Source organism: Triturus cristatus, chromosome 1_2, assembly GCF_964204655.1.
Source record: "Triturus cristatus chromosome 1_2, aTriCri1.1, whole genome shotgun sequence".
Lineage (NCBI taxonomy): Eukaryota > Metazoa > Chordata > Amphibia > Caudata > Salamandridae > Triturus > Triturus cristatus.
In genome coordinates, this window is record NC_140580.1 from 1,195,084,123 (window position 1) to 1,195,098,147 (window position 14,025).

General features: G+C 58.3%; 1 protein-coding gene across 2 annotated transcripts in view; it reads right to left on the reverse strand.

The window, feature by feature from the left end:
• Positions 1-10,464: 10,464 nt before the first annotated feature.
• NAIF1 (nuclear apoptosis inducing factor 1) overlaps positions 10,465-14,025 on the reverse strand; it is a 69,558-nt gene continuing 65,997 nt past the window's right edge. For both annotated transcript variants that reach the window (XM_085614170.1, XM_085614171.1), the window contains exon 3: positions 10,465-11,910. In XM_085614170.1, coding sequence (XP_085470296.1) covers positions 11,438-11,910 — 473 coding nt within the window. In that variant the 3' untranslated portion in view covers positions 10,465-11,437. The remainder of the gene's footprint in view (positions 11,911-14,025) is intronic.

Here is a 14,025-nt window from a genome sequence, read left to right on the forward strand (position 1 = left end):
GGGGCCCCGGCGGGCAGGCCCGGGCGCTGCCTTCCCCGTCTCGCGATCGCTGGACCTCACGGAGGTCTGACCCAGCAAACCCGGCGAAAAAAGGACCATCGGGAAGGGGCTGAGAGGCAGGAGCGTACCCGGGCCCCTGGGGGCCCCAGCAGGCGGGCCCCCGGTCTGCCTTCCTACGTCTCGGGATCGCCAGACCTCACGGAGGTCTGACCCAGCAAACTCAGAGAAAAAGAACCATCGGGAAGGGGGCTGAGAGGCAGGTGTGCGTACCCGGGCCCCTGGGGGCCCCGCTTCGGGTGGGCCCGGGTGTTGCCTTCCCCTTTCTCGGGATCCACGTACCTCACGGAGGTCTGACCCAGCAAACCCGGCGAAAAAAGGACCATCGGGAAGGGGCTGAGAGGCAGGAGCGTACCCGGGCCCCTGGGGGCCCCGGCGGGCAGGCCCGGGCGCTGCCTTCCCCGTCTCGCGATCGCAGGACCTCACGGAGGTTTGACCCAGCAAACCCGGCGAAAAAAGGACCATCGGGAAGGGGCTGAGAGGCAGGAGCGTACCCGGGCCCCTGGGGGCCCCAGCAGGCGGGCCCCCGGTCTGCCTTCCTCCGTCTCGGGATCGCCAGACCTCACGGAGGTCTGACCCAGCAAACTCAGAGAAAAAGAACCATCGGGAAGGGGGCTGAGAGGCAGGTGTGCGTACCCGGGCCCTTGGGGGCCCCGCTTCGGGTGGGCCCGGGTGTTGCCTTCCCCTTTCTCGGGATCCACGTACCTCACGGAGGTCTGACCCAGCAAACCCGGCGAAAAAAGGACCATCGGGAAGGGGCTGAGAGGCAGGAGCGTACCCGGGTCCCTGGGGTCCCCAGTGGGCAGGCCCCAGGTCTGCCTTCCCCAGTCTCGGGATCGCCGGACCTCACGGAGGTCTGACCCAGCACACTCGGAGAAAAAGAACCATCGGGAAGGGGGCTGAGAGGCAGGTGTGCGTACCCGGGCCCATGGGGGCCCCGCTTCGGGTGGGCCTGGGTGCTGCCTTCCCCTGTCGGGATCTACGGACCTCACGGGGCTCTGACCCAGAAAACTCGGAGAGAAAGGACCATCGAGAAGGGTCTGAGAGGCAGGAGCGTACCTGGGCCCCTGGGGGCCCCGGATGGCGGGCCCCGGGTCTGCCTTCCCCCGTCTCGGGATCGCCGGACCTCACGGAGGTCTGACCCAGCAAACTCGGAGAAAAAGAACCATCGGGAAGGGGGCTGAGAGGCAGGGTGCCTCCCCCTTCCACAGACCTCACGGGGCTCTGACCCAGAAAACTCGGAGAGAAAGGACCATCGGGAAGGGGCTGAGAGGCAGGAGCGTACCTGGGCCCCTGGGGGCCCCGGATGGCGGGCCCCGGGTCAGCCTTCCCCCGTCTCGGGATCGCCGGACCTCACGGAGGTCTGACTGACCCTCTTCCTAGTAATCCGGAGGAAAATTACCCCCCTTTCTTGTAATCCGTGCGCACGTGGTGACAGAGAAAACCCAAGGCGCGAATGTACCCGACCTCTTGGAGCCCTCGCTGGGATCCGGGAGGCAAATGGACCCTCATCGAGACTTCCAGGCAATCCCGGCCACCTGGTCACCCCATTGGAAAGCATTGCGCGCAACCAGGTGGCCGACGGGACATGCGTGACCAGATGGCCGAGTGGACAGGCGCGACCAGATGGCCGAGGGGACAGGTGCGACCAGATGGCCGGGCTCGAAATGTAAGCCATCTGGACGCTCTGTGCCCCCAACGAATGAGTGAGCGGGTGCCGGGGCATGGGGGACCGGAGGCCCAGGGCCCCAGCTGGGCCCCAGCCATGGAGGCTGCGTGGGGGACCCGACGGGCCCTCCGACCCAGGGCCCGTAGAAAACCTTGACAAGCAGGGGAGGCCTGCACGGGACCAACAGACCCCAGTTTCGGGCCCTTGGCAGAGCGGCAGGCAGGGGGACGGGGCCCAGGGCCGCAGCACCCGGCACGGGGCCCAGCCGGGTCCCAGGACTGCAGGCGCAGGGAAAGCCTCCCCGGGCCCTACGGACCCCGTCCCGGGCACCCTGCCACACGGCAGGACCAAGGACTGAGCCCGGGGCGGGGAGGCCGCCCTCCCCGGGGCCCCCAGGGGCCCGGCCGGAGCTCCTGAACCCAGACGAGCGAGGTGAGGCTCCCCGGCCACAACGGAACCCTGTCCCGGGCCTTTGGCAGTGCAGCAGGCTGGGGGACGGGGCCTGGGCCGGAGACCCCGACCTGGGGCCCGACCGGGCTCCTGGACCCAGCCAGGGCTCCCAGGCCCGGAGGCGCAGGGGAAGCCTCCCCGGGCCTTCCGGACCCCACCCCGGGCACCCTGCCACGCGGCAGGACCCATGACGGAGCCCGGGGTGGGGAGGCCGCCCTCCCCGGGGCCCTCAGGGGCCCGGCCGGAGCTCCTGAAGCCAGCCGAGCGAGGGGAGGCTCCTCGGGCACAACGGAACCCCGTCCCAGGCCTTTGGCAGTGCCGCAGGCCGGGGGATGGGGCTCGGGGCCGGAGACCCCGACCAGGGGCCCGACTGGGCCCCTGGACCCAGCCGGGGCTCCCAGGCCCAGAGGCGCAGGGGAAGCCTCCCCGGGCCCTCCGGAACCCGCCCCGGGTACCCTGCCACGCGGCAGGACCCAAGACGGAGCCCGGGGTGGGGAGGCCGCCCTCCCCGGGGCCCTCAGGGGCTCGGCCGGAACTCCTGAACCCACCCGAGCGAGGGGAGGGTCCCTGGCCACAACGGAACCTCGTCCCGGATCTTTGGGAGTGCCGCAGGCCAGGGGACGGGGGCCAGGGGACGGGGCCCAGGGCCGGAGCCCGGCCGGGCCCCTGGACCCAGCCGGGGCTCCCAGGCCCAGAGGCGCAGGGGAAGCCTCCCCGGGCCCTCCGGACCCCATCCCGGGCACCCTGCCACGCGGCAGGACTCAGGACGGAGCCCGGGGTGGGGAGGCTGCCCTCCCCGGGACCCTCAGGGGCCCGGCCGGAGTTCCTGAACCCAACCGAGCGAGGGGAGGCTCCCCGGGCACAACGGAACCCCGTCCCGGGCCTTTGCCAGTGCCGCAGGCCGGGGGACGGGGCCCAGGGCCAGAGCCCCCGACCCGGGGCCTGGCCGGGCCCCTGGACCCAGCCGGGGCTCCCAGGACCACAGGCGAAGCCTCCCTGGGCCCTCCGGACCCCTTGTCCCGGGCACCCTGCCACGCGGCAGGCCCCGGGACAGAACCAGGGCCGGGGCGGCATCCGGGCCCGTCCAGCTGCCGCCTGAGGACTGAGAGGGGTCCCAGAATACCCTGTCCCTCAGGCACGGAGAGTACCGACGGAGCTCTAGGGCCCAGGCACCCGGGGGGAGGACTACCCGGGACCCGTAGAGCCCGTCCCTGGGCACTTTGCCATGCCGCGCGCCGGAGGAGGGAAGCCCCGGACGCCTGGGAGGATGCTGCCCGGGCGTAGCCCATCTGGTCCCCGGCAAAGGACCGCCAGCCCCGGAGGGATCTTCCAGCACACCCTGCCCCTAGTAATCCGAAGGAAGGCTACCCCCTTTCTTGTAACCCGCGCGCTCCGAGTGACGGAGGGGACCCTAGGCGCGGACCTGGGATCCAGGAGACGAATGGACCCTCATCGGGACTTCCAGGCCGGCCCGGCCATGTGGTCGCCCCATTGGAAAGCATTGCGCGCGGCCAGATGGCTGAGGGGAAAGGAGCGACCAGATGGCCGGCAACTGAAAGGAATCCCGTCTGCCCGCCCAGAGCCGAGCCATAGCGGTAGGGCTCCCGCCTGCCCACCCACGCAGAGCTCCGGGGGCTCTGCTTCCCGGGGAGCTCGGTGACCCCGGCTGGGCCTCAGGCACTTGGAGGACCACCGGAGCTCTCGGGGGAGGACTGCCCGGGGCACCGTGGAGCCCATACCGGGCACTTTTCCACGCCGCGGGCCAGAGGAGGGAGCCCCGGACGCCTGGGAGGATGTTGCCCGGGCATAGCCCATCTGGTCCCCAGCAAAGAACCACCAGCCCCGCAGGGGTGTTCCGGCATACCCTGCTACCCACCTTTCTTGTAACCCACGCTCTCCGAGTGACGGAGGGGACCCTAGGCGCGGATGCGCCCGACCTCCTGGAGCTCTGACTGGGATCCGGGAGTCAAATGAGCCCCCATCGGGACTTCCAGGCTGGCCCGGCCATCTGGTCGCCCCATTGGAAAGCATTGCGCGCGACCAGATGGCCGAGGGGAGCGGTGCAACCAGATGGCCGGGACTGAAAGGACTCCCGTCTGTCCAACCCCGAGCCTTCGTGCTAGGGTTCCCGCCTGCCCACGCAGGGCACGGGGCTGCAGGGCACGGGGCCTGCAGGGCTCCGTGGCTGCAGGGCTGCAGGGCTCCGGGCCTGCAGGGCTCCAGGGCTGGAGGGCTGGAGGGCTCCAGGGCTGCAGGGCTTCGGGGCTGCAGGGCTCGGGGGGGCTCGTAGGCCCCACGCTGGGCCTCAGGCATGGGAGGCCCGGCGGAGCTCCCGGGGCCCGGACGCCCGGGGGACCCATGGAGCCCATCCCGGGCACTTTGCCTCGCCTCAGGCTGGAGGAGGGAGCACCGGACGCCCCGGGGGAGTGTCGTCCGGGCTTAGCCCATCTGGTCCCCGCCTGAGAACCGCCATCCCCAGGAGGGGTGTCCCGGCATACCCTGCCCCTAGTAATCCAGAGGAAGGCTACCCCGCTTTCTGGTAAACCGTGCGTACCGAGTGACGGAGGGAACCCTAGGCCCGGACTCACCCGACCTCCTGGAGCCCTGGCTGGGATCCAGGAGGCAAATGAGCCCTCATCGGGACTTCCAGGCCGGCCCGGCCATCTGGTCGCCCCATTGGAAAGCATTGCACGCGACCAGATGGCCTAGGGGAGAGATGCAACCAGATGACCGGGACCGAAAGTACTCCCATCTGTCCAACCCTGAACCTTCACGCTAGGGTTCTCGCCTGCCCACACAGGGCTTGGGGGCTGCAGGGCTCGGGGGGCTGCAGGGCTCGGGAGCTGTAGGGCTCCGGGGCTGCAGGGCTGCAGGGCTCCGGGGCTGGAGGGCTCTAGGGCTGCAGGGCTCGGGGGCTCGTAGACCCCACGCTGGGCCTCAGGCATGGGAGGCCCGCAGGAGCTCCTGGGGCGCGGAAGCCCGGGGGACCCATGGATCTCGTCCCGGGCACTTTGCCCCGCCGCGGGCTGGAGGAGGGAGCACCGGATGCCCCAGGGAAGTGTCGTCCGGGCTTAGCCCATCTGGTCCCCGCCTGAGAACCGCCATTCCCAGGAGGGGCGTCCCGGCATACCCTGCCCCTAGTAATCCGGAGGAAGGCTACCCCCCTTTCTGGTAAACCGTGCGTACCGAGTGACGGAGGGGACCCTAGGCCCAGACGCACCCGACCTCCTGGAGCCCTGCCTGGGATCGGGGAGGCGAATGAGCCCCCATCGGGACTTCCAGGGCAGCCCGGCCATCTGGTCGCCCCATTGGAAAGCATTGCGCGCGACCAGATGGCCTAGGGGAGAGGTGCGACCAGATGACCGGGACCGAAAGTACTCCCATCTGTCCAACCCTGAACCTTCACGCTAGGGTTCTCGCCTGCCCACACAGGGCTTGGGGGCTGCAGGGCTCGGGGGGCTGCAGGGCTCGGGAGCTGTAGGGCTCCGGGCCTGCAGGGCTGCAGGGCTCCGGGGCTGGAGGGCTCTAGGGCTGCAGGGCTCGGGGGCTCGTAGACCCCACGCTGGGCCTCAGGCATGGGAGGCCCGCAGGAGCTCCTGGGGCGCGGAAGCCCGGGGGACCCATGGATCTCGTCCCGGGCACTTTGCCCCGCCGCGGGCTGGAGGAGGGAGCACCGGATGCCCCAGGGAAGTGTCGTCCGGGCTTAGCCCATCTGGTCCCCGCCTGAGAACCGCCATCCCCAGGAGGGGCGTCCCGGCATACCCTGCCCCTAGTAATCCGGAGGAAGGCTACCCCCCTTTCTGGTAAACCGTGCGTACCGAGTGACGAAGGGGACCCTAGGCCCAGACGCACCTGACCTCCTGGAGCCCTGCCTGGGATCGGGGAGGCGAATGAGCCCCCATCGGGACTTCCAGGGCAGCCCGGCCATCTGGTCGCCCCATTGGAAAGCATTGCGTGCGACCAGATGGCCGGGACCGAAAGGACTCCCAGCTGCCCACACCGAGCCATAGCGGTAGGGCTCCCGCCTGCCCTTGCAGGGCTCCGGGGCTCTGCACCAGGGACTCTTGTCCCGGGCAGATGGACACTTGGCAGGCCGCAGGACGTGGGCTCCAAGGCCCTGACCGAAAATCAGGAGGCCCGGGCCAGTCCCTTCTTCTCAATGCAGCCAGGCCGGGGAGATCGGGGAGACTGCCCAAGCACGAGGGACCCCAGTCTCGGGCACACGGTCCCTCAAGTTGTGCGCTCGTTTTCCACAATTTCTTTCAAAATTCCGCAAAGAGGCATTACGCAAATTCCGCCCAGCCCTATTCAACATGCGTCACAGTGGGTCCTCTTCAGGGCTGTAGTTGCAGATGTGGGCAGCCAAGTAATTGGCGTCATTGACTTTCCTTGAATGATGTGATCATAAAGAATGTCAAAATAGTTTGATGTCCACCTTCCGGTTGCAATTTTAGGCGTGTGTTTTTTTTTTTTTTAAAGAATTTTTATTGTTTTCAGAACAGTTAAAACAAAAAGACACTGAAACAGACCTTGCGCACAGATCCTTTGACCAATTATCACCCAAATGCACAATCCCACAACCAACCCCAGTGCTATTGTACTGATACAGACTGTGGCTCCCCACCTCCCCACCGCCCCGTAGGCCATCTCAACACTCTGAATCAGAGGAGTCCTCATCTGAAAGCGATGGCGGGTCACATATTCCCCCCTATACTTGTTCCATGCCCCCCAAACCTGGTCCCACTTGCGAGGACATCCCCGCCTGATAAATACTGATCGCTCAGCGAACATGGCTACATCCATATCTCTCCTCCATACGGACAGCAACGGCACCCCCACCGCTCCCCATTTTTGGGCTATGTTCCTTTTGGCCGTCATTATCCCCAACGTTACCCAGCTCTGCGCCTGACGATTGAGATCATTGGGTTCCCACACATTTAACAGACAGCGCCGAGGCTCCGGCACCAACGATACCCCGCATGCCTGCGACATTGTACGCAGCACTCGCTTCCAGAAGTCTTGGATGACATGACACTCCCAGATAGTGTGATAAAAGGTTCCTTCCTCCCCACAACCTCGCAAGCAGAAGGGGTGTAGCGCCCTGCCCATCTTATGTATTAAGCACCTGGTGTAGTACGAGCGATGCAAAATACGAAGCTGCACCAGCCGCAGCCTCGACGGTATACCCGCCTTGCGCCATTCCAGGTCATCAAAGTCACCGACCTCGTCGGCCCGCCTCTCCCGCAAGTGCCCCATAGGGTCCGGTCGATTGTTGATAAGTTTGCGGTATGTGAAGGACGTAGCCTTCTTTGGCATGTATTTCGTCAACAGCCTGTCCTCCAACGGGGATGACTCCGGAACCTGCGCACCAGGAGCCAGCTGTGCAACTAGGGCATGTTTCATCTGGAGGTATCTGAACCATTCCGAAGGAGCCAGCTCATATTGCTGTTGCAAGCGCGCAAACTGGACCCCCTTTTGCCACACATCACCTATTACTGAAATTCCGATGTTGTCCCAAGCGTCGAAGCCCTTGCTATCCCTCAATCGTCCCAGTTGCTTGGCATCCCAGAGAGGTGTAAGTTGAGTCAAGACCCCCCGCCCACCCAACCTGGCCTGCGCCGCATGCCAGATAGACACAGTCTGTCTCAGAGGGTGTGGTTTTTATTTTGATGGGCAATGATGAGTAAGAATCCACCATCCGGTTGGAGTCTTTCAGAAGAAGTGAAGAAATTATTTAGAATGAATCTCCTGTTCAGGAAAACACCAAACGGTTGTAATCGAGAGCGATGCAGTGAATGCAGGAACTTCCTAGTCAGCAGAATCTAGAGCACATCTAATGGAATTGTTTGTAATGAGTTTGCCCTCGTTAACTAGTTCATACCGCCGCTTTTTATGTTCCTCTGGGAGATGTTGGAGAAGCGCCTCCATCTCGTCCCAGTGTGCTTCTCATAATCTGCTAATAAGGCCTGGGTGTTAGTAATTCTCCAGTGATATTGTGCAGCTACCAGTTTACCAGATGCATCAATTAATTTTGATTCTTTGTCTGGGGGAGGTGCATCCCCTGCATTCTGTGAGTTTGCCCTTTTTCTTGCACTGGACACCACTAATGGGTCCGGTGTTAACTGACCGTTGATGTATATGGGGTCAGATGGTGCTGCCTTGTACTTTTTGTTTACTCTTGGAGTTATAATCCTTGCACTTACAGGATCGTTGAAAACGTCATCAGAGTGGCAGAAAACTCCCTTACGTGTGGGTAAATATTTTGAGCCCCTTTGTGTAGAGGTGAGGGTCTGAAAAAACTAAGTTGTCTTCTATAGGGTCTTTATGTAAGGGCACTTGGTGGCATATTGCAACTCTAGCTAATAAATCCTGATGAGCTGCAGCATCATCTGGTGGGGATGGATGTGCTGAGTAGAGGGCAGGGTCGGTATCCCCCTGGGGGTCTAAGTCACAGGCATCCAACGGGTCCACAGGTTGTCTATCTTCTCCTGTGTCATTCTGGTCATCCTTAATGAGTAAATGTGTGTGTGTGGTGTAATATTGCCATCCTCCGACTGTTGTCATAAGCGAGGTGGGGGAGTCGAAGTATGAGATGGTGATGGTAGAGTGGGAGCGGTAGGGATAGGCACATGTAAAGGACTTGTGGCTATGTCCTTTTTGCTCTACTTCGGAGGCAGAATAGGTTCATTAATGGCTTCTTCGAAAGACCGGTGATTTTTCGATATTGTAGGCGTTGTCAATTGTAGGATAATCTTTTCTGTTCCAGGCTAAATTTGTAAAGTTTTTTGCCTTGAATCGACCCGTTCTTGCATTGATTAGAGAATCGGCTTGGGTGGTTTTTTCAGTCCGTAGGTGTAACATTTCAGTGTCGATGCCTATTTTGCATTTGGTGCCGGAGAGGTTGGAGCGGAAGTGCTGTGAGATTTGGCTTTCGAACACGAGTGTATGGTTCGATGTATAAGTTCTGATGGAGAATTTATGGTGGAGGCCCCGGCTGAAGGCCGATGTTTCAGTGTTGAGCCCTCGCCCTCCGAATCGATGGTTCGAAGCGGGCCATGGCTTTTATGTTGTGGCGGACCAGGAGCAGTTTTATCGGTTGGTGCAGATCTTTGGGGCTTGGAATCTGGGGTATATGTACTCACAGTCTGTTGATCTTCGGACAACTGCATGTGAACTGGATCTTGTTCGGTGTCCGACTGGGAATCGGAGTCTTGTACGGAAACAGACTCCACCACTGCTGCCCAGGGCTCTTCTTCCTCCTCTTCTGACTGGCGAAAGATATCGGTTCGGTAGTCTCTGTGCTGCATTTCTAGTCGCAGCGCACACCCATTCCCAAAGTGTCTTTTTTGACAAAAACGACCTGCAGGCCTCACATGTATCTTTTTGATGGTTGGGCAGGAGGCAGAAGTTACAGACCGAGTGCTGGTTGGTGTGGGAGTATTTAGAATGCCAGTTTGGACAAAAGCAGAACGGAGTGCGTTCCTTCAGCAGCTCATTTTCGGGTAGAGCCGAACATTGTGAGAGAGGCCCAGTCGGGTGTGGCCTGAAGGCCGCTGAGGCGAGTCACGAGATTCAAAGCAAGGGATTGTTTCCATGCTAAATATGGAAGAAGATCTACACAACTGAGACAATACCGTTGAGTTAGAGGAATTCACGATAAACAAAAGGGAAACCAAGACGATCTCGAACTGGAGCACAAGAGTACATCTGAACCAGTCGGTGGAAAAAAACAATCTAACAATGGAGTTGAAGCCCATGCACAGTATCACCGAGAGGAGGAGTCACACATCCTTGTGACTCAAAAACATTCTTGGAAGAAGAAAAACAACTTGCAATCATCAGAGCCAAACACTAGATGGTGGACTTATACACAGCATGTGTATCTACAGCCACACATGCTTCTAACTAATTGTTCCAGGGATTGCCAAACTGTCCTGGAGGTGTCTGCCGAGTCCTTGCATGGAAAGTGACTGTCCTAAGCCACGTCTCATCCCCATGGTCTGTGATGTCTCTTCACGATCTTGCATGTTCATGGGATGGAGTCTGAGGTGGAGGTTTGACACACACTTTGCAATGATTATAGAGTCCTTTCTGAGATTGGTATAAAGTATTGTTAGTTTATAGTGGAAGTGAGATTTATTCTGCATTTTGATCATCTATAGAGTGGACAACGGGGTGTGTCATTCCCCCATGCTTCAGTGGTGTTCTTATGGTGAAGTGATATCTCCCCATGGCTGCTGAAATGTAACATTAACGGCAACAGATTGGAGGCTTAACATCTTTCTGTTGGGAAAAAAACCCAGCTCTTTATAGTTATTTAAAAACACTTTACTGAAAGGAAATATTTAGATTTGTGAGAAACAGGGACAAGCGAAGAAGGCACTCGGAAGACATTCTACCAAGCCATCCATCACATCATTACACTCGGCTAGACAGACACCCCTTTCTACATGTCCCAGTATCTAACACGCCTTGAAGTTTTCAGCTAGCAGGAGTTTGGTGACATAGAACCTACTTCACACTGCCAGAAGAGTCCATGCATTGTAGGTTACTATCATTGGAGGGAAGCAGCACAGACTGAGGTCCAGAGACGAACTAGTCCAACGGGAGCAAAGAAAGGCTTAGTACCTCTTTGCCACCCTTCGAATCCAATGGAACAGGACAATGATCATCAGGTGCAATGAGAGAAAAGCGACAAGGGCTGCACCACCTTCAGTTAGTAGGGCGTTGTCGGAAAGACAACACAATGCACCATCAGTCACATTTCACTGCTCACAGGGGCCATACAGGAGGCAGAGGTGGGAACAGTTTACATAGGAGTCATTTCCAAAAAGAGCGCGGTCTGTAAATCCCGCAGAGGGACGTTGAACACAGCCAGGCTGAGGAGAACCAGTCCAGCTACCTTCCTTGCAACTTGTTGTAATTCGGACATTCATTAGACACTTTGTACTTCTCAAGGCACCAAAGCCAGAATAAGTGCTCTTGGCTTAAGACAATGAGGAGAGGACTTAAAAGCACTGATGACTGAGTGGCTGCTGTCTGAAGACAGTGAGATGCCAAGGTGTTCCTCAGGTCTCAGGTTACTGTGAGCCCTGCTGAGTGCACTGTGAATGACGTTGACACACAAAGTTAGGGCCGTGGGAGAAAAGTTCAGATAGCTACAAAAGGTGTCTGATACAGCAAGGCCGCGCCTCTCTCATCATGGTCTACTGTGTGGTTAATGGCTGTGTCCTGGAGGCATGAGCTGCGTCCAGCGCTATCTCACGGGAGAAGGCTGCTTTGCTGTCCATTTATACCTCCCTGAGTGGCATCGGCAGCTGCAGATGGACTTGCTGTGTGGCTCTGCAGGAACCTGCGGAAGTCCTTGATCATGGGCCGCAACACCTGGATGAGGGCGGTCAACGCTGCTTGGCTCCCCTCCATGGCCTGCGCCTGCCTCTCTTGAGCACATGCCTGCATTTCCTGCGAGCGGCGAATCATCTGCAGTAAGTCGTTCTGTTGCTCAAGGTGCTGTGCAATCTCCTTCACGTGCAAGTTGGTCACTCGCTGCTCCTGCAATAATTTTGCTGAATTTAAGGCGATTCGACTCTTCAGTTCCTGGGGTTTCACAGAGACCTCTGCCTGATGTGTGGTTATCTCCACAGGCGCCTCTGCTGTGATCGTGGTAGGGGTCTCTGTTGTGCAGTACTCCACCACACCATCGTCTAGAGTGTGGTATGTTGTCTCAGCTGGGACTGCAAAGAGAGATAGAAAACATGTCAGTTCCTCTCACAACCAACTCTTTGCCACAGATGTTATTGTCTATGTGTCAGGCTACTCCCACCCTGCACTGCTGGGAGGCCTTCTGTGACCGTGTCTGTTTCATGAACACCCTGTTGGGACCTGTTTGTGCTCGTGTGTCCATCCACAAGCTTTCCTTATCCTATGAGTAATGTAATGTAATGTAAGTGCCCATTTGTATCGCGCGGCAATCGCTCCAAGGAGCATCTAGGCGCCCAGAAAGGACCACCAGATGTTAGGTAGTCCCTATGCTTACTTGACCGAGACCCGAATTACACTAGGCTTCTGGCAGTTATATCTTGGAGAGTAAAGATCCAGGTTTTTAGATGTTTACGGAAGTCTATTTCTTTATCCAGTAATCTCAACTGGGGGGGAAGAGTATTCCATGCTTTTGCTCCCAGTACCGCCAGGGATTTGCCCCCTCGAGTTTTGAGTCTGAAACTCGGGACGGTAAGCAGGTTGGCCGTTAAAGAACGCAATGCTCTGGTTGGACAGTATCTGCTGAATTTTTTCCTCAAATAGGACGGGCCTAGGTTGTGAACAGCTCTAAAAGTAATTAACAGTACTTTAAACAAAACCCTTTTTGTAATGGGCAGCCAATGTAATGCCTTGAGGGCTTTGGTTGCAGATGATCTTTTCGGCCATTTTAGAACCAGCCTCGCTGCTGCATGTTGCACCATCTGAAGTTTGTATGTGACAGCTTTATTTGTACCAGCATAGAGGCTGTTGCAGTAATCGATGCGCGATGTTACAAGTGCAACCGTAACTGTTTTCCTTGCTTCAAAGGGCAAAAGATCAAAGAACTTTCTCAGTCCCTTTATTACCCCAAAGCACATGCCTGCCACTCTAGCTGCCTGTCGTCTAAAAGACAGGTCAGAGTCAAAATGCACCCCCAGATTGCGGGCCGAGTTGGTTGTATGAGGTGGTATTTCAGCTTTTTCTGGCCACCATAATCGTGGGATGAACTCATTTTTTGGGCCTATAGGCATGATCTCTGTTTTACCTGTGTTGCATTTCAGATGATTTAGGCGCATCCATTCAAAGGTGACCGTTAGGCAACCTTTGAGCTTTTCCTCCCAGGCTTGGTTATCCTTATCCATTACCAGGATAAGTTGTGTATCATCGGCATAGGCTATAGCGTCTATGCCAAATGACGATATCAGTTTTATCAGGGGTGCAGTATAAACATTAAACAGGGTCGGGCTCAGGCTCGAACCCTGCGGAACTCCCGTCAACAGCGCTTTTTCACTGGAGCAGAATTCCCCCAGGGTCACCACTTGCCTCCTGTCACTTAAAAAGTTTCTTATCCACTCAAGCACTGTCCCTGTGACACCAGATGTTATTAGCCGGTCTAATAAGATGGCATGTGAGACCGTGTCGAAGGCCGCCGATAGGTCTAATAAAATCAGGACGGCCTTCTTGCCTTGGTCTAGGGCTGAGCGGATAGTTTCTGTAGTGAACAGGAGGGCCGATTCGGTGGAATGTTGGGCCCTGAAACCTGCCTGGTTGGGGTGCCATACATCACTATCTTCCAAGAAACGAGTAAGTTGTTTATTTACAATTGACTCTGTGACTTTGCACAGGGCCGGAAGAAGTGAGATGGGTCGTAGGTTCGACAATGTGGTGGGGTCAGGGAGTTGTTTTTTTTGCAGTGGTTTTACCGCTGCCAGTTTCCACTCTGGGGGGACTTTGGCTGTGGACAGTGAGGAGTTGACAATGGCATTTATTATTGGATTGGCAATGTCCACAATGAGGTGTAAAAGTCTAACTGGGCATGGGTCGAAGGGGGATCCGGATTTTGTTGCCAGAATTCCTCTTTTGGTATCCTCCAGGCTAACTGGAAGGAAAGTTGTCAACTGCGTGGCCCCTTGCCTCACTATATCATCCTCTGTTCTTGGCTCTAATATAGGGACATCGAAATCCTTCGTCAGCCCCTGTACTTTTCCCTCAAAGAAATCTGCGATCTTGTCACAGAGTGCCTGCGAGGGCGGGATATCCTGCGCTAAACATTTAGGCTTATTAAAGCCGTTTACAATTTTAAATATTTCCTTTTGTTTGCTGCTGGCTGT